This window comes from Eubalaena glacialis, chromosome 1 (genome assembly GCF_028564815.1).
Source record: "Eubalaena glacialis isolate mEubGla1 chromosome 1, mEubGla1.1.hap2.+ XY, whole genome shotgun sequence".
NCBI classification, from domain to species: Eukaryota; Metazoa; Chordata; class Mammalia; order Artiodactyla; family Balaenidae; genus Eubalaena; species Eubalaena glacialis.
The window spans coordinates 25,788,408-25,812,651 of record NC_083716.1 but is presented as its reverse complement, the minus strand read 5'-3'; the positions used below and the strand labels follow the sequence as shown (position 1 = coordinate 25,812,651).

At 54.5% G+C, this 24,244-nt stretch overlaps 1 protein-coding gene across 3 annotated transcripts in view; it reads right to left on the bottom strand.

Moving 5' to 3' along the window:
* SH3PXD2A (SH3 and PX domains 2A) overlaps window positions 1–24,244 on the bottom strand; it is a 234,468-nt gene that overhangs the window by 44,994 nt on the left and 165,230 nt on the right. For 2 of the 3 annotated variants that reach the window (XM_061198218.1, XM_061198261.1), the window contains exon 7: window positions 7,966–8,097. In XM_061198218.1, the coding sequence (XP_061054201.1) occupies window positions 7,966–8,097 (132 nt within the window). Of the gene's footprint in view, window positions 1–7,965; window positions 8,098–14,950; window positions 14,996–24,244 lie in introns of all 3 variants that reach the window. The other variant, XM_061198315.1, reaches the window with a different exon arrangement.

Below are 24,244 nucleotides of genomic sequence, written 5' to 3'. Positions count from 1 at the left end.
CCTCTCCTACTTCTCTGTCCTCACCACCTCTCCCCCAGAGCAACTAGCCTCTGGTTCTTCCTCTATTCACCAAGCTCCAAGCATTCTCAGCTTCACTGGCACCTCTCCAGAGAGGCCTTTCCCGGCCACACTCTATCACCTCCTTCCTCTGCTTAATCTCTATCATAGTGCCCGTTTATTCCCTGCATTGCACGTTTCAAAATCTAGACTTATCTTCCTTGTTTACATACGGCTGTTTCTCTACCACATGTGAGCCCCATAAGTGTAGGACTTTGTTGGCTTCTGTCACCTCTGGGCATCAGCCTGGCACTTAGTCAAGTAATATGGACTTAGTGACGACTGATCACCTGAAGATTGGCCTTGCTGGGGTCTGGGCAGTGTGTGGTTCAACTGGCCCCCTGGCGTTCAAATCCAGAAAAGCAGCATTTGAGATGCTTGTGAAAGGACTCAGTGCAATCTTGCTTGCCCCCCTCCCCCAAAACAGGGGAGGCAGCCACGTGTTGCTCTAGGGCTGAGGCTGGGATGAGCTGGTGTCACTCTGGCACTTCAGCTGGATGGATTTCCAAGGTCACCATGGAACCACATCTTTTGTTCAGAAATGTCTATTCAAGCAAAGGCCGTGGGACACGATAGGTCCATACAGCCAATGTGAGGTCAGTGTGACAGGCCACTCCACTCGCCCCACCTGAACAGGTGGAGGTGAGACAGAGGGAGCGCCTGGGGGCCCACTGCCCCACCCGGCCGCCTGGCAGCTGGCTCCAGGCAGGTGGCTGGCGGCACTCAGTGCTGACAAGCCCTTGGATGTCTTCCTGACAACTGTCCGTGCAGATCTAGCTCTAGCTCGAGGGAAGAGCTATTGCCTGTCCCGGACACACCTTCCCCTGACATCCTCCTCCCCACAGCCAGGATCACTTGCTTCAAATACTACTATTCTCAGATCCCTCTCCTGCTCACCTATTTTCCACGGCCCCATTCTTCCTCTCCATCCACTGCTGCCCAACTTCCGCTTTCTTCACCAGGACACACCTCCTGAGGCAACCAACCACACACCTGCCTTCCTGTCTTAGCCTCAGTGGGCCCAGCCTTCCACCTGGCACTCCACTCACATGGAACTGGAATTCCTTCCCCTCTCTCCTATCTACCCCCTCTCTCCTATCTACCCCCCTCTCTCCTATCTACCCCCCTCTCTCCTATCTACCCCCTCTCTCCAAGGCCGAGCTCAATGTCTCCAACTCCTCCAGGCAGCCTTTCCCAACTATGCTAGTCCCCTTGCCCCCAGCACTTCAGTTTTGTGCCATGCAACAGAGCCACTGAGTGACAGCCAGCATGAGGGTATCACAGGTGGGCCTCTCCTCTTCCTGGCCTTGCATGAAGCTCCTGATCCCACGAGGTCTACTCCTGGGTCACCAAGGGGAATCTGACTCTAACTCTTCTTTCTGTCATAGGCTGGGCCAAGGATAGCTGCCAAGCAAAGGCTCCAGGGGGGCGACTCTGGTCCCCAGCATGGTCTCCTGCTGTCACTACCCTGGAGTAAGCTCCCTCCATGCCCTACCCACCTCACAAACCATCAGGGCTGAGAGGATCTTCAGACACCATGAAGTGCAATCCATTTTCCAGCCAGATGGGGAAACTGAGGACACAAGAGGGCATCTAACCAGAGGTGAGTTCCAAAGTCAGTTTGTGGTAGAGCTGCCCCAGTCCAGCGGTCTTACTAGCAACTGTCACATACTGAGCATTGAATTCCTGTTGAACCAGCATATATTGATACTAACCCTACAGCTGTGGGTACAGTTATCTCCTTTTTGCAGGTAAGGAAACTGATGCTTAGAGGATTCAAGTAACTTCCCAGGGTCACCACTAGTAAGTGCCAAATCAATATTAAAACCAGGCTTATCTAAGTTGAACCCATATTTTTAATTGCTAGGCTATCGTGCAATCTCATTCTCAAAACCATCTCCAGCCCAGGTGACTAAAGCTGGGCTGAGGGGCCCAAGGCTGGATTTGGATGCTCACTTCTGTTCCTAGATTTATACTCGATGGCCCCTTCCCTTCCAGGCAGCTTCATGAAGTGGGCAACAACTGCACACCAGAGACCGTCTTGGACCAGAATGGACTTTGAAATTGCTGATTAGCCTGACACAGCAGGACCATACATGTGCTGTACTTAGAGAGAGAAGGGTGTCAGATCAAGGCTTTCTGTCAGTTGGGATAGGACCTCGCGGGGACCAGTCACCACATCTAAATGGGGCTGGCCCACTGGAACCAAACACTTAAAAAGCTGTTACAGAGTTAAGAGTGTTAGTTCACTTATCTGTAATGCAGACTGCAACAAACCTGCCCTTCTAGAAAGAGCCTATCCTATCTTTATTGGGACATGTCTTTTCAAGAGCAGATTGGCAATCTGAATTACCATCAGCAGGTTCCTTAGTAAGCACAGAATCTAAGTAAAAGACATAGAAGATATATAGGAGAAGTCCATTTAAGACAGCAGAGGGGCTTCCCTGGTGGCGCAGTGGTTGAGAATCTGCCCCCTAATGCAGGGGACACCGGTTCGAGCCCTGGTCTGGGAAGATCCCACATGCCGCGGAGCAACTAGGCCCGTGAGCCACAACTACTGAGCCTGCGCGTCTGGAGCCTGTGCTCCGCAACAAGAGAGGCCGCGATAGTGAGAGGCCTGCGCACCGCGATGAAGAGTGGCCCCCGCTTGCCGCAACTAGAGAAAGCCCTCGCACAGAAACGAAGACCCAACACAGCCAAAAATAAATAAATAAATAAATTTAAAGTAATTATTGATAGGTATGTATTTATAAAAAAAAAAAAAAAAAGACAGCAGAAAATCTGCAGAGCTATCCCAGTCTCACAAGACAGCCCACCCATTAAGTACTCAGCATGCTCACATTAATTAGAGTTTAAACTCCATAAAGGCAGGAATCGTATGGGTATGCACCCAATCAGCATAGAGCCTGGGACAAAAGAGGTATTCAAGACTTGAGAAATAAATGTAAGAGTGAATAAACGATGAGTATATACAGTGTATTTCTCACTTACAAAAAGTCCGTGTAGAACCAGTTATAACAATGTTCATGAAGAAATACTTAAGTAACAGAATAGATACATCTTCAGTGTTAAGAAGATTCCAACTCACAAAATACATGGCTGAAGAATGCGTCATCTTTGACAACACAAAATAATCATTATGACACACAAGTCTGAGGGGAAAGCTTATTAGTTTGTCTTCTTGATAAAGATATTCGTCAAATAATAAATAGTTACATTTCATTGAAGGAAAAAAAAAAGCCCATGTAGGATATATCACTATTCTCTTAAGACTCATGAGGAAATGGATTCCTGCTTATATCACACAGTTAGGGTAGCATTAGATCTTAAACCTAATAGACTCCTGATTCTTTGTTCTCTTCACTACACACAGCTGCTAAATAAGTAAAACAGATGCAGCCAACATGTTTTGGGGTAGCTTACCCCCCATACCTCCTGTCTTTAAAACCTGTGCTCCAGCAGCCACTGCTGAAGAGGTTGGCGAGGTAGCCATGTTTATACCCCATGACCCTTCTCCCGGACACAGCTGATTGGCCCATGGTTGGACACCTGACCTAAGGTCTGCCCATCCATTGGCTGGCCAGAAACTAATCAGATTCAAACTTCAAATTTTGAACTCAGAGAACCAGAGACCATTGTCAGTTGGTGGCAGTTATCTCAACAAACCAACAGCAGGTGAACAGGCCACTGTTACAAGTGAACAGGAAGACAAGGAAGGTTGGTCTGCAGTTAGGAGAAGATGAGAGCTGGACTTTAAATCCACATGGTACCCAAGAAGAGTAGCTGCTTTGTCTCGTGCCAGCTTTCTGGTTCCCAGTCCTTGTGCGGCTGGGATGTACTTCCCACCCTTGGGATTCTGGTGAGATTTTCCCGAATCCTTTCAGTAAACTCTTGAGCAAGTCTAAGTGGGTATTTGTCCTCTGCTCACAACTCAACTGGGACTAAAGCATTGACTTTGGAGGGGACTGAAGATTCTCAAACTCCCCAAGGCTTAGTTTTCTCGCCTGTACAATTTCTCACCTGGATGGACCAGGAGCTCAAAACTTCTTGCCAACACAATGCTTTTACCTTAGTCCGATAGCTATGTGCCTCCAAGGAAGTATAAGATCTCCCAGGGTTATCACACTAGTGCCAGGAAAGACGCAAAGACTCAGAGAAGGAAAGCTGGGGCAGGAAAAGAATGAGCATCTGCTGACTCATATCCCCACATCCTCCCCTGGCTCCTAACCCTGAGAGAAGGAAACCATCCTGGAAAGTTGGAAGCAGCTTTGCTTAACACAGAAATCAGAGCAACTGGGACCCTGCCATCACCATTCTGCCAGAAGTTAGACCAGATTTTGCCTCCTGGAAGGTAAAGCCAATGTGGTCTTTGAGGTGTAAGAATGTCCTACAAAGGTGGTATCTCAGGCATTGTTGTTTATGTCAGGGTGGAGGGGTTTTCAAGGACAAGACAAAAATGGTTGGCAAAGCTAACAAAGTTACTAATCTTTCTGCTAGATTTGTCCCTGATCAATGAAGGAAAAGAGTCCTTTTCTGGCTGGGCCCCAGGCCCACTGTTTGATCAAAAATGCTTTCCCTGAAGCCACTCAGGTCCCAACACTGTGGGTGTCTTTGACGTCTATCCACTTACATTCCCTAGAATAGGCTTGTCCTTGGTGTTGGGTATACACCACCCTCAGGTAGCCCATGTCTGTCCCTGACCCACAGCATCACCAGCTCAGTGATGATCCCTCCCAGGATCAGCGCATTCTCACCCTCCCCACACTTCCTCTGTAGAAGGGAGAGATCTCAGCTGTTGGGACTTTAGGGAAATGACTTAACCTCTTAGCCTGTTACTTCAGCCACAAAATGATTAGCGTGCCTTCTACCACATGGGGTTGTTCCATGATGCCAGTAAGATGATGCATGTGAAGTGCATGGCCTGGACCTGGTGTTTACTGTTTACTGACTCTGAATTGCCTTTCATCAGACACATCTCTCTTTAGACCAATGAGATTACAGAGCACTGGCACAAGCACACTTCCAAATCCCTCAGGGGCTGTGGTCCCTGCCAGAGGGCTTTGATGAGCAAGCAGAGCCAGAGATGGCTGGGTCCCTCTTCGAACATTCTACTCGAGGGACTTTCAGCCAAGCGAGAAGGGGACACAGGCAGAGTCCTGGCTCCCAGCGGGCAAGGCAAGGCCCCAGGGGGCAGGGTGGTGCTAACTGGGGCTACTGCCCCAACAATTTAAGTGGAAATGCCTCAACACGCCCACCAAGTCCTAAGGTCAAAGGCATCACAATTGGGTCTTTGTTCCAGAGTTCAAAAGCCTCACTCACCACTCCTTCCAAAGCCAGCTTGCAGGATGCCCAACACACCTCCCCTCCCCCACCGTCAGCCATCCAGCTTCCTTGAACTGGGAAACCACCCTCCCAAGGATCTGCAGTTGGCCCTCTTCCTTGCTCCCCTCCACCCACTTAGTTTCTCTGGTTACGCGGGTTGTACACTCTAGGAGGCCTCCTTGTTTCTGACAGCAACAGACGGTGTGGGTTTGCACCGTGGACACAGCACTCCAAGGTCCCCGTGTACATATCTGCTGCTGAGCAGCTGTTTCCGTCAAGGGGAGAGACACAAAGCCCAGAGAAGTGGGAAGGCCACATTCAGGGCTCTGTCTATCCAACATCCAGGGCCCTAAGGAGTCTCCCAGCCACGGAGCCCAGATCTGGGAGGGGGCTTGGGGAGGTCATCTACTCCAGGCCCTGTTTCCAAGCAGCCACGAGACTGTCTCCATTTTACAGAAAGGAGAGCTGAGGCCCAGAGGGAGCAAGGGACTTGAAGTCACCCAGCCGGTACATGGTAGTGGGCAGAATCCTGCTTCTAGAGACAGCAGCTCCCTCAGAGGATCAGTGTACCAGACTGGGCTGCTCTGGGGATTCAGGCTACCTGAGCCCCCTCAAACAGCCATCGGGGACTCCTCAGGAGAAGGAGGTGCCTAATACTTTCCAGGCCTGCCACAAAAGCCCCACTTTGTCAAGGCTCTCCCTCCGCCACTCCTAGGCAGGGTCCTGGATGTGAGGTGGGAGGCAAAGGGAAGCAGGGAGTCTGATAACAGGCTGACTGCCTTTTGTGTGGGGTCTCCTCTTCAGCCATCCTGGCCAGTGGCTGGTACCCAGAGACATGGGGGCTCACTCCTCCTGCTGCTTTAGGGCTATATAGCTGTGCTGGTGACACAAGGCAGAGGGTCCCTAAGCCAGAAGTCTACTTCTGAGCAGCCCTGACCTTATATGGAAAAGCTGACACGCCTTCCTTTGGAGCAAGCCCCAAAACAAACATCTCTCTCTCTCCTCAGTGGGTGTCTCCAATCCCACCATTAGAGAGCCCTTCCTTTGGGTCTTGAGGTGCTTAGGGTTCCTAGGGCCAGGCCCCTTTGACAATGCAGCTTGGGTGGGGGCGGGGAGGTTGGGCTGGTACTGTGACAAAGGCTGAAAGCCAAGCGGTGCAGGAAGGAGACCAGTGTGGGCACCTGGGGTGAAGGGCCCAGGCCTTTATGCTAGCGACAGCCACTGCCAACCAGGCACAAGGGCAGAGCCTGACACCTCTGAGGGGAACAAGCTTTGAAGACTCCAGACCCAAGAGGACCATGAGTCAGGTCTATGTTGGCATCACAGCCCTGTTCTCAGAGAGCACAGTTCCTGAGACTCCTGCAGCAGGAACCTAATCTCACCTCCCCCAGGAGGCCCACTGGGATTTCCTCAGTATCTCTACAGCTACTTGCTGCCCACAGGCATAGGAATCAGGGGCCCAAGAACTGTTCTGTTCTGTTGTTGACTTCAGGTGACTCACTTCCCCTCAATTTTTCTGTGCCTCAGTTATTCTATCTATAGAATGGGCACAGACAGCCTTTGATCTGTCTTCCTGTCAGAGCTTAAAATACTGGAGGGGAATAGAGTGGAACAGGAAAAGAAGAACAGGCCCCTCCCCTCCGGGAGTGTCCTCCAAACACAGCTCAGAGAGGCTCCAACTCGCCCGCCCGCACGGGGGCCTTCCCCCACAGCAAACCGAAACCAAAACAGAACACCCCAGGAACCAATTCAAGCGCCAGCAGGTCATGAGCAAACTGATGATGGATGTCCTGGGCCAGAGTTCATCCCTGGCTCTGCAGGGGTCACACACGCCTGCACCTCAGACTGACGGACTCGGGCCCTCCTCTCTCCACCTGAGAGTCCCCTGCTGCCAAGGGCACTGAGGCCTACTCGGTGAGAACCTTGGAACTGGCAGGTCCCTGGACAGCCAAGACAAAGCCTCAGTTCCCAATGACAGGGCGGCTGCTGCAGGACCCTCCCTGGCCCCAGGACCTGACTTCATCCCCCTGTCTGGGCCCTCTTCCCAGGGCCTGGCGGCCTTCAGCTCAGCAGGGGGCAGTCAACTCACCGCCCAGACACTAGCCAACCTCCACAGGCCTGGCCTTTCCTCAGACAACCCGCCTGAGGACCCGGGACCCCACAGTGACATCATGGCCTGACTTCCCCACCAGCCAGCCGGGTCCTCCCACCCCTGCCTCGTCCCCAGCTTGGAATATGGCCCCAAGGGGGAAGCCGCTGTAGGATGCCCCTGAGCTGGGAGCAACCTCCCCCGGGCCTCAGAGGGCACAGGGACCCTGAACATGGGCTGGACACTCGTGCCCATGCTGCCACCCTGGCCTTGCATTAACACAAGCCAGTTAATTACCCCGAGTGGTGGAGACATTCTTCCACCATCAGGCAAACTGCTGGCCTGCAGCCCAAACCAACAGGGGAAACTTCAGCCTCCTCGGCCCTCTCCCCGCCAGATGGAAATAACGTATAGCTGCAGAGGTGGGGGAGGAGGAGGGGAACAAAAACCAGCCGGGCTCCTCGCCCGAGCGGCCGGCCAGCCAGCTGGGCACTCACCGCTCTCGTTCTTCTCGATGACATCCACCACCTCCCCGGCCTGGAGGCTCAGCTCCGAGTTCTCCTGCTTCTTATAGTTGGACACCACCACGTACTGTTCCAGGATCATGGGCTCGGCGTGGGTGTCGGCACCTGGCGAGGGCAGAAAGCATGCGGTGAGCCAGCGGCCAGCCATGGCCCCGCGGCCGGGGCGCCCCCTGTCCATCGGCCTCGGGGGAGGCTGCTCGGTCGCCAGCGCCGCTCGGAGGGGCCGCCCGCAGCCAGGGCTCGCAGCTCGCCGGGCCCCGAGGACAGGCCATATAGCAGGGCCCCACACCGGCCCGCTGTGCCGCGGGGACCGGGGGACATGGGGAGCGGGGGGCCAGCGGTGGGGGGGCGCGGAGGGAGAGACAGAGACGAGACAGAGGCCGAGGGGACTCAGAGGAAAAAGCCTGCGGCCGCGATGAATTAATCACAGCCCGGCACGAGGGAGAGGGAGTCGGAGGAGAGGCCTGGGGCGGACGTGGTCTCTCCGGACCCCTCGGCCGCAGGGGTGCGAGGGGAGGGCCACAGGCGGGTGGGCGGGCGGGCGGCCCATGGGGGCTGAGGCCGGAGCAGAGGAGAGAGGAAAGGCCAGGCGAGGAGGAGGGCTCGGGCCTCTCCCCCAAGCCCTGTAAACCCAGAGAAAGAGAGTCAGCAGTCCTCCCCTTGGGCGGGAGAGGGAGAGAGCGGGAGAGGACGGCTCCACGGCAGGCTGGGCCCAGGCGAGAAGTCAAGAGGGTTTGAGGCCGCCAATCACTGGGGTTTACTCGCAGCCCTTAAATAGAAACACATGAGACCCATCGAATGAGGAGCCGGGGGTGGAGGCAGGGGAGGGGGAGGAGGGCCGAGACTGTTTACTTGAAACCCAAGAAGAAAGTCCCAGCGCCAGCGCTGGAGAGCCCAGCCCGCCCCCCGCCAACTTTTCCTCAAGTTCGGCTCCATTGCTGCCCCTCGGGCTCACCAAGGCGCAGCCACTGAGCCCATGGGCCTGGTCCCCCGGGGACCAGCCTCAGGCCCGTGCCCCCAGGCCCGCTTCCCGACGGGGCATCGTCCGGCCTGGCTGCTGCCCTCCGGCCACATGGAGACCGACTCAGCCTCCCTCTGCCTTTAAGCTCTGCTGGGGCTTGTGGTCAGCCTCCCGGAAGCCACCAGCTGCCCTCTCCTGGCAGTTTCAGGAGCTTGAGGGGTCAAAAGGTGGGGCTAAGCAGGAAGAGGGCAGGGAGCGAGCAGCCTCTCTGTCCTCTTTAGCCACTGGACCAGTGCAACATTTATTAAGCAAACGCCAGGCTGGAAGGTAGACAGATTGGGTGCCCATCTCGGCTTACTGGCTGTGCAGCATTGAATGTGCTGCTGAAAGCTCTCTGCGCCTCACTATTACCATCACTAGGGTGCAGTGGGGACAGAGCACCTAAGATAACACATGGCCGGCTGGGAGCTGAAAGGATCCATGAACCAGAGACCCACTGGTCACCTCCTACAGGAAGCCTTCCCAGACCCCCCTCTCCATCTCCCCGGCAAAAGGAATTCCTAGCATACTTCTTAAACTGTGTCTATCACCCTATACATCTACCAGTCTCCTGAAAGGCTGGGGGCTTCACACCACCAGCCTGGCTATAGAAATGGCTGAGAGGGTCCCCAGGCTCCACATGGCCCCCTTGGTGCTTCAGCCTGCAGCTACATTCCCCACATGCCTGAGTCTAACTTGGCAAATGTTCTATGCCAGGCTCATACACTCTCCCATTTTATCCCCACAACAACCTTGTTACCTTCCCACTTCACAAAAGACACCTCAGAGACCCAGAGAAGACAAGAGGCTTGCCCCAGCTCACACAGTTGCTATGGAGAGAACCAAATTCACTCAGTGTTTTAGGTTCAAGCCCATCTCTCTTTCCATTACAGAACTGCCTCTGACTTCTGTTTCCAGACATCCCATTCTCCTAGCACGATGATCCTCAAATTGGTCCCACAAGATATGGGGAGCTTCTAAAGTACACTGATGCCTGAGCCCCACACCCAGAGATGCAGACTGAATTGGTCTCAGGTATTTTTTAGACACCCCCTCCTCTCCCATGGTTCTCATACATAGCCAGGGTGAGAAACGCTGCTTAGATCTTTGGGTCTTTCTGTGTGGGAGGCTCCATCCAACCTAGAGCGGGGGCAATGGAAGGGAAAGAAACCCACTGCCCCTGGCAATTTTCTCCCATGAGGTGTGGACCCTGCAGCCCCAGCTCAGTCCTTTGGAGACCCAGGAGGGACCCTGTCCCAGCTGAGGCCTGCCACATGGATGTGCACATGCACTGCCCCAGGCAGCCCATCTGAAGCCAAGATTGTATTTCAGGCCAAAATGCAACCAATACCTAGGCAGCAGGGCGGGCCTGGCTCTGCACTCAGATTGGGCCAGCTTCCGTGCCTACCCCTGCTAGCTGCACAGAGGCAGCGCTGGGCACGGAGCTGACAGAGACTACCTCCCACTGTGTCCCTGGGGGGCTGGCAGTGAGTGCACCCAGCACAAAAAGGGCCAGCCCCTGCCCTTGTGGGACACAGGGGCTCCCTTTCCAGTTTGTGGGAAAGGAAAACTCAAGATACAAACAGAAGACAGGAGTTCTCCAGCTGGTTAGAGAGCTTCCAAATCCTGAGAGCCCAGATGATGCTGACAATTAATAGCAAGCTTTCATTAGTGCTCACTCGGGACAGCACTACCTAATGCAGACCATATCTGATCCTCAGAACAACCCAGGTGTAGGCCCTTGTTATAGCCCCATTTCACACACAGGCAGACTAAGTAAGGCTCATGAGGCAATTTTCCTAAGGTCACACAGCTGGGATTGAACCCATGTCCGCCTGACACCGCTGCTTGTGTCCTGACTCGTGCCCTGTATGTGGCCTATAGAGAGCCACTGATCCCGAGGAGGGGCCCTGCCTCATCCTACCCACCCCACATCTGGCAAATAGTTGCTGCTTAATAAAGACTGGAGCGTGGGTTTCTTCTCGACTCTTGTAGCATCTGTTGACCAGACCACAGTGCCCACTGGGGGTGTGCACTCTGCAACTGTTGGTGAAATGAATGAATGAATGGACAGATAGATGAACAGTGATTTAACGGCTTGCTTTGAGCCAATACGGATACACCAGGCAGGGCCTCACCTCCGAAATCTGGGAAAACTAGACAACTAAATTCTGGAAGGGAGAAAGGGGAGATGGGGAAACAGAGGCAGGGAGAAACAAGGAGTGATGGGTTTGTGGCCAAAAGCTGCTCGAGAGGATAAGCGGGGTGCTGGGGAATGGAGAGACATCAGCTCATTTTAATCCAAGCCAAGGAAATCTGAGGCAAGATTTTAAAGGGGAAAAACCCACATACTGCTCCCACCTCCACGCCACCCCTTGGAAATTGGCCTGAGCTTTCTGAAGACTGACACTCTGGGACACAGGTAGAAAAGTTAAGAAAATGTTCTCCAGGCATTCCAGAGCACAGAAGACAGGTAGTAGCACACAGCCTAGGGGACGGACAGATGGACACACAGACAGACACTCTGTCTTCATCACTGCCCTCCCCTCCCCCAGCACAAGCTCACGCTCTCTGGCATCTACCTCTTAGGGTGTTGCCTGCCCAGGGCTGCTCGGACGGGTGTGAGCTGGGAGCAGGTATCCAGATGAGAAACCACTCGTCAGGCAGGCCGGTGGGTGATGTCATCCCACAGAGGCTGCTCTGGTTCCCCTCCCAGCCAAGGCCTGGAAAATTGGGGGCTGAAGGAGTCAGCCCAAGGGAGGGGGAGATGCAGTGGAGCGAGCCTCCTATCTTCAGATAGGAAGCGTTTGGCAGTGGCATGGAGAAGGGGAGTACTCCTTATAGAGAGAAGAGTCTCTCCCAGATTGGAAAGGGACTTTTTGTCAGGGTCTCATCCATCTCATCTTTGTGCCTTTCTCAGAGCCCGTGGCTGGATCTGCTGGGGCTCTGGCAGTGCCCCAGAGCCCTGCCCCACGCTTGCCTCACACCTGCATTCCTCTAGCTACCAACTGGATGGACCCCTGGCTCCTGCCTGATCTGGCTGCCAACTTAGGCTTCTAAATGAGGCTTTTGCTAAGTCAATCCACTGCTCCAGCACCTTCACTGGGTCTCTGCTGCCTAAAGAAGAAAGGCCAAATTCAAGCTCAGTCTTTCTTGACAACCTGAGCTCCCCAAGTTCCCTGACACACAACTCCTCTGATCCAGGCAACATTCATTTATCCAACACACATATATCAAGCACCCACTGTGTGCCAGTCACACTCTTCTATGCTGGTTCTTATGTCCAAGCCTCTGCTTTAGCTGTTCCCCCTGCTTGGAATGCCTTCCCCTTTACCAACCCCAATTCTACCCAACCATCTCTGCCCCTCCAGGAACCATCCAATCACTCAGCTATAGTGCTTGCTCCTGTCATGCACTGGATTTTCTTGTGGGGCACTGCTCCCCAACCAGATCATGTGCTTTAGACAAGAGTCTCCCTGATGAGGATAGACAGACGCCTCAGGACTGGTGCCACAGGACATGGCACTGGACACAATAATTGCCTGACAGTCGTGATGCGAAAGCATCAAACTGGAGTCTGAGGGTCTGAAGTCCAGTCCTGCCTTGTCCTTATTAGCTCTGTGACCCTGCAGAGGACACTTAATCTCTCTGAGCTTTAGCTTCGTCATCCATAAACAGGAACAATAACAGTACCTACTTTGTGGGGTTGTTCTGAGCATGGTATAAGGTGATGGGGTTAATGCCCTATGTAAACTGTAGACTGTTTATAAAGCAAACAGGAAATGGGAGATTTGGGGAGGAGAGGAAGGGCTTAGGTTCCTCTGAAGCCTCAAAACCAGCATGCAGGGGCTTCCCTGGTGGCGCAGTGGTTAAGAATCTGCCTGCCAGTGCAGGGAACATGGGTTCAAGCCCTGGTCCGGGAAGATCCCACATGCTGCGGAGCAACTAAGCCCCTGCGCCACAACTACTGAGCCTGCGCTCTAGAGCCCGCGAGAGGCTGAGGCTGCATGCTACGACTACGGAAGCCGTGCTACTGACGCTGCGTGCTACAACTACGGAAGCCCGCGCGCCTAGAGCCCGTGCTCCACGACAAGAGAAGCCACCGCAATAAGAAGCCCGCGCACTGCAACAAAGAGTAGCCCCCACTTGCCGCAACTAGAGAAAGCCCGCGTGCAGCAACGAAGACCCAATGCAGCCAAAATAAATAAATAAATTTATAAAAAAAAACAAAACAAAAAAACCAGCACGCAGGTCAGGGCAAGGGCCACAGTCACCAGGAGAAGCGGCCATGGCTCTGTTCCTTCTCATGCCTTTCTCAGACCCCACCTCCTGGCAGGCAGCGAGCATTTGCCAGCTGGAGAGCCATATCAGAACCCCCAGGGCCCACTTATGGATGGATGCCAGCCCAAGCAGCCTGAGGCCCCTTATCTACAAGGATCCCCAGCATCAGCCCCTTACCTCTGAGTTTCCAGTCTCACTGAACTTGCCAACATTCCAGATGGGGAAACCAAGGCCGGCCCAGAGAGACGTGGCGACTTGCCCAAGACTCCGGCCCTGGTCTGGCGGTTTCCCCCAGCCCACATGGCCTCCCCTCAGCCTCTCTCTCCAAACAGCTGGGCTCATCCTGAGAAGCCAAGCCCTACGGTGGCCCCCATCCCAGGCTCCCCATGCTCTCCATGACCCCCCAAACCCTGGGTGTCCCACCAAGGTCCCTTTAGTCTCTCACAACTGATTCCTCCCAGGCCAGCCTCAGCCTGCCGGCCTCTCCATAGGCCCTCGGGCAGCCAGGCTATACGTTTGATGAATAAAATGTATTGTTGTGGGCCAAGTGGGCTCTGGCTCACTGTCTCGGGAGAGGGAAAAAAGGGACGGGAGCCCAGTGATTAGCTCAGGCCGAGGCCCTCGTCACAGGCAACACGAGAAGGATGACTGCGAGGGGCTTGGGACAGGCAAGAGGTCCTCTGCCTGCGGCCTTCTCCTCTGCCCGCCCGCCCAGGCTGTTCACCTCCCGTTCCCTGCCTACGGCTGTGAGGGGAGGGGCTGGTCCAACCCCCTCCCCTCAACCTCTGACCTTTCTGTTTTGTCCCCCAACCCCGACCCTCACCTCTGCTCTCAGGTTTGGGCTGGGGAAGGAGGGCCAGGTGGCACTCGCAAAAATGGAGGGGCTTCTAGAAGACCCTTCTGGAAATCCCTTCCCTCTACCTGACACCATCTCCATCTACCAGCTGAGAACACTGCTATCCAGGTTTTTCCACCATTGTCCAGTAACACCAAGGCTAAAGGTAAGCCTCTGACCTCTGTCCCAGCTCTGCCCAGACACAGAGCACAAGCCCAAGTCCCTGAGGGCTATGGGTGCCCAGGCAGCCTAAGGTCCAGAAGCCCCGGAGACCAGAGGCAGGTCCAAGCTCTGGATCCCTGGGGCATGGGGGCTGTGACTTCATCGCAGTTACAAGACTCCCCACCCCCCTACCGGCCACTGCCTCAGCTGGGGTGTTGGAGACTTCAGCTCTCTGCCTCGGGTTAGCAGCCTGAAGGGAGACTAATCATCTTCAGCTGGCCCATCTCACAGGGGTGGAAGGTGATGGGAGTCTCACCACCACCTGAGCACTTTCTGTGCGCCAGGCTCCCGGGGAGATGCTACCGCATCCGCTTAGGGAGGCTAGAGAGGTTACGTAACCCGAGACCAGGACGTGGCACAGCCGGGATTTAAACCCACACATTCCGGGTCCAGGGTGCATTTGTTGACACACTGTGCTATGTGGTCATCACCCATCAAAGGGCTCCAAGGCTGGATGTGGGACCTAAAAAGGGTTGAAAGGAAGGCAGAGGGGACGGCTGAGAAGACGCCAACATGCTGACAAAGAGCTGCTACACATCACAGGGCACCGGCTCCGTGGGCCTGAATGCCAGGGACACACATGTTCACACACATGCACTCACATGCACACCAGGCAGTACCTGTCACGTTCTTCTTAGGACACTCAGCCCAGCTGGAGAGCCACACTTCCGAGTCCCCCGAGAGCAAGCAGCAGCAGGAGAGAAGAGAATCAGAGGAGAAGAGAGAACCGTTAGGCAGGCAGGAGGTCCACAGGCCGAGTGGTTGCCTGGTTGCCGGCGCGGCTCGGAGTCGGGCCGCCGGGCGGAAGGCGGGGGAGGGGACGGGAGGGGAGGGGAAGGGAGGGGAGGGGAGGCGAGTGATTTCCTGGCCCTGGAAGTGCTGCTGGGCGTGGGCCTGAGTGATTACAGAGGAGCTGGGACACTGCTGGCCAGGACGGGGATAATGAGGTGTCTGCAAAACGCAGGAATCCTCTGGAGCACAGAGAATCCTACACGATCCGGGCCTGGAACAGGGCCCGTGGGTTATCGCTGCCCTGGAGAAGGCAGCCTGGACCTTCCTCTCTGGCCACGTGGGTGGCTGGCCCTGATCCTCACCAGGCCAGCACGCTCAGCAGCCTGGGCCTGGAACCTTAAACGTCAGGTTGGAGAGCCCAAGGCCAGTCTCCAGCCACCGCACCACTGGGCCTCAATGTCTTGTCCAGCCCTTACCCCAGCCCTAAGCACTGAGGCAGACAGACAGGCCCTGGCAAAATGGAAGGAAGCCTCATTTTAAAAAGTCTCACACCCCAACTCCAACCCAGAAGAACGGGGACCTTTAGTGACCAGAAGAAATGAGGGCTCTCGTCCAGGCTCAGACAGCCATGTGTGATCTGGGCCTCAGGTTCCTCATCTGTGAAATGAGGGTGCCTTCCTGCCGAGAGGGAGGAACAATGTCAAAGCACCTAAAACAACTTAAGATCATGAGATGTGATATAGTAACATTATGAGGCAAAAAGCTCTTAGACTAATCTATGGTGTGGACATTTCTAGAATATCAGAGGGTCAACACGTAATGCTGACAGTTTACCTACAGTGAACAGTGGCTCATTTACACCCAGGTCCTTGAGCTGGGTACACACCTTTTGCCCCATTTTACACGGGTGGAATCTGAGCTTAGACAGGGGAAGGAACTGGCCCAAGTTCCCAAGAGGCCAGAGTAGCAGAGCCAGAAATGGAACGAGGTCTGGGACACCCCAACTGGTGCTTCCTCTGCTGAACTGCTCACTGCCTCCAAAGGAGAACAGCGTTGGCTACAGTGGCTACAGCGAGAAGGAAACGTGGAGATGCAAGTCTGAGAGGCAAACCCTTGGGCTGCTTGCCTGGTGTTGGCCAGGAGAGCGGCCTGATAGATAGTAATGGTAATCATCACAGCAGCAACATTTATACAGCATCTACTGTACACCAAGCATTGTACTGAGCACTTACATATAGTAACTCATCTGTTTTTCATAATAAACCTACAGTGATAAGGAACTCCCCCCACTTTGCAGGCGAAGACTATGAACCAGAGGTTAAGTAACTTGGTCCAGGTCACGCAGCTAGTACAGTGTTCATCTCTTGTGGTGACACAGGCTTCAGGCCTCAGTCTGATGCCGCTCACCATTTAAAGCACCTAACTGTCCCTCGCTCAGCAAGCCACCTTCCAATTGCAGGCTGGCTCACCATGTAGACCTGGGAAGCCTGGCCCTTCCAGTGCTCACTGTAAACCAACAGTGGGGATCTGCTGGAGAGGTGTGGCGCGGCCTCCGGAGTCTGTCTGGATTCAAATCCAGGCTCTGCCCCTTTGATAAAGTTACTTAACCTCTCTGAACCTCTTCCCTGGGCATATCCCACGAGCTTGGTTCAATCAGCTCTGGGGGGCAGCAGGAAAATCAGGCTCCTGGAGTTGCAAGGACGAGAACCAGATGGCATTTCAATACTAGATGCATCAAGAAAATGCTGGCACACAGAGATGCTTCCCACAGACACTGGGTCAGCTGGAATTGGGGGTAAAGGGACTCTGGGGGACTACACCCACAGACAAGCATCCTGTGGCCAGAGTCTCTGATCAGGCCTAGCAGCCAGAAGCCTCCTGGGACAGCAGGAGCCATGCTGGCCCAGCTTTCATGCCCTGGCAGGGCCGAGACAAAGCAGACACACTCCGAGGCTTTCAACTGCTGTGGTTGAGGGGGTCTCAGTTCAGAATGCGGGGCTTCATTGTCTGGTGCCAGATCTTGCTGGGGTTATGACTTCTTGATGCTGTGCCCCAAATGCGGCCAAGTGGCTGCCACCCAGCAAGGCCATCCTAACGCCCCTGGGCAGGCCTAACGCCAGACCCATCCCAACACCATCTGGCCCCACCCAGCCTTGGGCTGAGCCAACTTAAGAGGTCGCCCACACCTCTCTCCATCTCTGCTGGCTTCGTTACTTTGTACACTTTGCTTCGGGTTCTTCGGAAGGAAATGTTTTGGGAAGTGCTAATGTCCGTCAGTGAGCCAAGGGAATTCATTTGGCCTGGGCCTGGAGGACCCAGGAAGATGTGTTCTGCTAAAACAGGGGTCGACGGACTTTCTGTGAAGGGCCAGAGAGTCAATATTTTAGCCTTTGTGGGCCACGTGGTCTCTGTCGAGACTACTTACCTCTGCTGTTACAATCCGTAGAGGAATGAATGAGCTGTGTGCCAATAAAACTTTACTTACAAAACCACATGGTGGGGGGCTTCCCTGGTGGCGCAGTGGTTAAGAATCCGCCTGCCAATGCAGGGGACACGGGTTCGAGCCCTGGTCCGGGAAGAGCCCACACGCCGTGGAGCAACTAAGCCCGTGCACCACAACTACTGAGCCTGCGTGCCACAACTACTGAAGCCCATGCACCCGTGCTCCGCAACAAGAGAAGCCGCCGCAATGAGAAGCCCGCGCACCCCAACGAAGAGTAGCCCCCACTCGCCGCAACTAGAGAAAGCCCGCGCGCAGCAACGGAGACCCAACGCAGCCAAAAATAAATAAATTAATTAAATAAATTTTAAAAAAACCACATGGTGGGCTGGGCTTGGCCTGTGGGCAGTGGTTTGCCAGACCCAAGGCTGGGAGATGAGGTTGTCAGAGAAGGGGAGCTGCTCCAAATCCCCAGGGGAGAGAAGTGGAGGCTGTTGGCCCATGTGGACTAAATGCTCCCGAGGCCTTTGCTGCTTGGTTGGTTTTTTCAACAGTCATCTTGAAGGGTCCGATGCCCTTCTGCGCCTTTGGGGTGTGGGCATTTGGGCAGGCCAGGGAGGGCAGACAGGAAAAGATCCCTCAGCCTCTGGAAACCGAGCCCCCACTCCTAAATGTGGAACAACCTGAACTCATGCCCACCCCCTTCCCCCCCAATAAGCAGGCCTTCCCTCTTTCCAAAGGAAAATGGGAAGCAGACCAGAAACGAGCCTGTCTTTAAAAAAAAAGCCTTTTTAAAACATGATTTATTTCCCAGTCCCCTGGATCCACAGAATTAATCCAGTTCCATGGCTCCCACCCCAAATTTCCCCCCTTTGGAGTGCCTTCTCTCCAGCCCACCCGAGCAAGCCCTCTCCCAGGGCGGGAAAGACCCCCCTCCGCCTCATTGTGATGAACAGAGGAGTGGCCCCCTGGCTCACAAACCCTGGCCCCCCAGCCAGGAGGCAGACATGGCTGCTGGCTCAGGGCTGGGAAAATGGTGAGAAGGAGAGACGGGGCAAAGGAGCAAAAGGCAGGCGCAGCCAAATGAGCAGCTGTGAGTGACACAAACCAACTGCTTCCTGCCCTCCCTGCTGTCTCTACCCCCCTCTCTCTGGTGACAGAACCAAGGGCCCTACCGAGCAGAGTCACGGGGCCTGGTGGAAAGCAATGGGCGTGAGACTGGGAATCTGCACAACTGGTTTTGCTGAGAACTGGCTGTGTGACCTTGGGCAAATGGCTTGACTTCTCTGGGCCACATCTGTAAAATCAAGCATTTTGGGCCCACTGATCTCCAAGATACTTGTTTCATGTTCTAGACTCTTCCAGCAGTAACCTGCTAGTCTTCATAACGCAAGTACACCGCAGCTGAAACAAATCTTTCCAGAGAAACAGACCACCTTTCCAGGGAAAACCACTTGAACACATGCTCAATATAGGAAACTCAAGTGAAGAAGTCCAACAGTTCGGGAGGCACATAAGACAGAGAGGAACTGGAGCCAGAATTGTTTTAAAATCTTGGTTCTTGCGCTTACTCTCTCACTTAGCTCACTGATTCTGGGGCATTTAGCAAATCTCTGAGCCCCTTTTCCTTCTGTGAAATGGGGATAAAAATATCTACCACGTCTTTTTTGTTGTAGGTCTGCTTTAAGAGTGAAATGGCCTAGTGCTGTGAAAGGTTTTGGAGGGGTAGGAATTAGGCCCCTGGAACACAGAAGGGGAGCGGGTGACAGGGACAAAGCTGATGACTAAAGCAGTGTGTGCCTGGGAGACGGGAGGCACGGAGACAGGGTCCCTCCCATGGCCATCCCACAGGACTCATGTTCCTGCTACAGCCACTCCTCCTGGCTTGCTGGACCAGCAAGAATCCAGGCCCAAAGAAAACCAGGTGCCTGCAAGTCCTGATGACACTTAGGTGCTGAACCTGACTCTTGTCAAGTCCAGGTGATTATGAGAAATCAAAGAACAATATTACAGGGGCCCCTGACTTTAAGGACGTTTCCCCCAAACACATATACACCCAAGGACTACGTAACAAACAACTGGATAGACTTAAGTTAGGAGAGGGACTCCTATTGCTCTGTAATGTTTCTTTTCATGTTGAGTAACTCCAGAGCAGTGAGAATTGGGTTCAATTTACCCAAATCTAGTCTCAAACCATGCTTCCAGAAATTCTTCCCTGGTGTAAAGCGAGTTCCACCCATCCAAACTAATAAATCCAGAGTGGGCTGAAAGCCCAGGTGGGAGAGACAGGAGAACAGCCAACAGCATAAACTCCTCGGAGAATGAAAGCAAACCAAGGGCTCAGGGGGACCAGGGCAGGGTCACCCGCCTTATCGGCTTACACAGCCCCCGCCCTGGGCTCCTGGGAGGGGAGGAGGAGCAGGGCCCCTGCCAGGAATGAATACCCCCCTGTTGTCTCTGTGTCCTTCCATTCTTCAATATCTCAGCGTACTTGAACACTCAAGACCTCTCTCTCTTTGGGAATTCTATTGTTCTTACCTCACTGCAGCCTTGAACTGGTTTCTAAATATCTGTTGTATTCTAGTCTTTTCTCTCCTTTTGTACAACTGAACCTTACATAGGGCTAGATTTCTTAAATTTCCTAGACTCCACATGTTTCTTTTCCTTTTTGACTAGGCCACCAGGGAACTCAGCCACTGCTTTCAGGTCGTCAGCTAATTAGGGCTTGACAGCTGCTAGCCCTGTTATTTTATTTAACAGTAGAAGGAGAAGGAGCTACTTTTTCACGAGAGCACATCCCTCGTGGCAGGCACTGTACTGTCATAGGCATGAAGTAGCTCAAATCTTTACCCGAGCCCTCGAGGGCTAACAGTGCTTCACCAAGAAGGAGCAGCTTGACCTACATGATACATAGGGCCTGAAATAGGTCATCATGCTCAGAGCAGCAGAAACAGTGAAAGTATACAAACGGCATCCGGAAAAAGCATGGCGTGAATTAAGATGGTCAAGACAGAGAACAAGCAACAACTCAAACACGACTTCCAGTCCACAGTCACACGGGTGGAAGCTGGGGAGCGTCCTGCTGTAAGGTGTGTGAGCTGCTACCTACCCACAGGGGCAGCTCTCTGCAGCCTGCTCCAGGGTGAGCAGCTGCCTCCAGCTCATCATCAATACCTACGGCATGAAAAAATCATGCCCTTGGACTGGGGAGGTGAGGGGTCAGTGCTGCTACACCAGCAGCCCAGACCCCTGGCCCTGCCTTCTACGCTCACAGCCTCCAAGGCAGGGTTGGCTTCAGGCGGTGTGATCTGCGCAGGCGCACGGGGACCCATACTGAGCAGGGCCCTGCTCTTGGTTTAATACCCTCTGTCCCCAATTTGAAATCTTTAATCATTTATGAACAAGAGGTCCCGTAAATCATGTAGCTGGTCCTGCCCAAGGCCTGAGGGTTCTGGGCCACAGGATTCTGAGCTAAATAAAGGCTGGAAGGAGCATGTGGGGACTTAGGACCAGAGAGGAGAAGTTTGCCTAAGATCACACAGCAAGTTAGTGGCAGGGCTGAGGCTAGAACAAGCATACCAGTTCCCACTTTCTTTTAATTAATTAATTAATTATTTTTGGCTGCGTTGGGTCTTCGTTGCTGCGCGCGGGCTTTCTCTAGTTGCGGCGAGCGGGGGCTACTCTTTGTTGCGGTGCGCGGGCTTCTCATTGTGGTGGCTTCTCTTGTTGTGGAGCACGGGCTCTAGGTGCGAGGGCTTCAGTAGTTGTGGCTCACGGGCTCTAGTTGTGGTTCACAGGCTCTAGAGCGCAGGCTCAGTAGTTGTGGCGCACGGACTTAGTTGCTCCGCGGCATGTGGGATCTTCCCAGACCAGGGCTCGAACCCGAGTCCCCTGCATTGGCAGGCGGATTCCTAACCACTGCGCCACCAGGGAAGCCCCCAGTTCCCACTTTCTTAACGTGCATGCTAGGTACTGGGTTAAACGTTTGACTAAACATTTAATCCTTTTAACAATATGTATTTTACAGATGCAGAAAGTAAGGCTCAGGAAAGTTAAGCTTTTTCCCAAGGCCCCACAGCAAGGGAGTGATGGGTCAGACTTGAGCCCAGGCAAGCTGGTTGGGAATGGGGAACAAAGGGGCCTAAAACCAGGGGACTTCATTCTCTGGATCCTCCCCAGCCATTGGCCAAGGGAGGCTCACTTATTTCTGTTGGGCTTGCCTTTGTAAATGCAGCCATACTCCTTTCATTTTACTCCCAGTAGGAAGGGGCCTGCCTCCTTCTCCAGGAGCTGCCTTTCCCAGAATCCAGAGTCCATGTCGGGGCAGCCCAACCCGGGGCAGGAATGCACCGCTGACCCTCTGACCGCTGAGACAATGCAGTCAGAGCACAGTCAGTCTCCCGGCTCAGGTGGGGAACGGGGTGGGTGAGGGCTGGAGCCACTCCACAGCCCCTTAGGGACTAAGTCCAAGGACACCCACCTAGGCCAAGGCGGGCCAGCAGAGACAGCCCAGCCCAAGTGGGTGTGGGCAGAGAGGCCCAGGCTGCCCCCGGGAGCACCGCAGCTGCCCAGGGGGGCTGCCCTGGCAGGCAGGTCTGCCTCCTTCTCCCACCCTGCTCAAAAACCCTCAGCTTCTGGTTAAACACAGGTGCAGTGGGCGGACAGAGGGGCGCTGTGTGGGGAGGCCAGCAGGGTTCTGAGCCTCTGCTCCCGCAGCTGCTGCGTGACCCCATAGTAGCCCCTTGGGTGGCGGCCTCCCCCTCCGCTCTCGGGCTCTCACCTCTCCCCATGCCAGGGTGCTGGTGTGTACAGAAGAGACAAACTCAACGCTGTTCAGAGTTCCCGGATCCCAGCCACCCCCCTCCCATTCCCCCACCCACCAGCTCCCCCAGCCAAAGCCCGTGAGGATGAGGCAGCGGCAGCAGCAGAAACAGAGGCCAGTGGTGCAGGACGAAGTAAGCAGCCGCTGGGTCTCCAGCCCCCAGCCCGACAGTCCACCACACCCCGCCCCACCCCCCCCCACCCCAGCTCAGTCTCCACAAGAGCCCTGAGAGATGGAGTCAACAGCAATGGACCCAGGACTGACAATCCCACCCCAGGGCCACAAAAAAAGCAATGTTTTATTTTCCCCGGACTGGACTTGCACTAACAGATTATCAATAATCAACCGCCAGTTATCTAATGAGCATCTACCACATGCACAGCTGGAGGCTCCCGGCTATGACCAACTGACTCTCTAGCCTCAGGGACGGGGCACAGATATTTACAATCAAAGACACTCTCCCAGGCACTCCTGACTGCTTCGGGGGTCGTGTAGGTTTGGGGGAGGCTGCGTGGCTCCCTCATCCACCTGCCTGGTGCCGTCAGGGCTGCCACTCAAATGTGTCCTCATTGCCCCAGGCTGCCCAGACCCTACCGGAAAGCAGGCTGGAGCCAAACATAGCAGGCAGGGCCCCGGGGCGCGGGCTCATGGGGGGAAGGGGGGATGCAGCAGGGCTGAGACCTGGAGGCCTCGCATCTGTAACTGGACCCCACCTTTGGAGCAGGGCTCACAATACTTCAGCTGACATCTGGCTGGACACTGCCAGAGGAGGATGGGGGTGGGGATAAGGGGGCAGGGGCCAGGGGCAGAGTTCACTTGCGAACTGAGGTTGAGGGTGACCCCCTTTTCAAGGTTTGCAGGCTGCCCTTATCTTGCCCTGGGCAGGGTCTCTGTATTGTTCAACTGGTCTCTGTGTCAACTGGCTCCAGAATGTCTGGATAGTGTTGTAGTCCTAGCAAGTGTCTGGCACGTAGTAGGCACTTAATCAAAATTTGTTATTATCTCTCCAATCAGATCTGAAGTTCCTTCAGGGTCTTAACCCTGTCAGCATCCTCATGGCACATCGAACACAGTAGGTGGTACCCAGAAAGTCCATGGTGGCTGATGGAAGGACACACACTCAATGCCCTCAGTCCCAAGGGTTTCACGGGAAAACTGAGGTCCAGCTGATACCACTGCTCCAGGGCCTTCTTGGCCCCCAGGGCCCTGCACTTCCTATAGTCTAGGTTTTCGCTGGGGTGGCCTGAGGTACATACGGGCATCCTCAGGCCAGGAAAGGCTCTGAGCCTAGCTGGTGCTGTGCAGAGTAACTCACAGGCAGGCCCCCAAGCCCGGCAGAACATCCCTGGAAGGCTGCGGGCTTCCAGCATCTGCGGTAAAGCCCTTCAAAGAGATTAAAAAAAATTTTATCCATAAGCAATATGGTCTATGGCAAGATGGATGCTGCAGGAAATGGGAGTCTGAGCAAAAACAACTGGCTTATCTATGATGTCTGGTGGGAGCAGGGCTCAGCAGGGCTCGGTGCAGCCTCCCAGGGTGTGTGGCTGGAGCCTGGGGCCTCTCCTCACCCCCATCCCGCTCCTGCTCTGTGTGCGTTTGGACCAATCCCCTGAGCTCTCGGATGCCACGTAAACAGAGCAGTGTGAGTGAGTGTGTGTGTGTGTGTGTGTGTGCATGCACGCTCACACACACACACACACACACACACACACACACACACATCACTGCTTGGGAAATCCCCACATCTGGCTCTCATGTGACTGAGCTATGCCCAGGAGGCCGCAGCTGGGAGGGCCTGGAGGACAGGGGAGGGTCAGGAGTGTGCGAGCTCTCTGGGGAGCATGAAGTTAACCCTTTGGCACCACAGCTCAGGGACTCTGGCTAATACTGAGTTTCCACCCTGGGGAGAAGCCAGGAAGG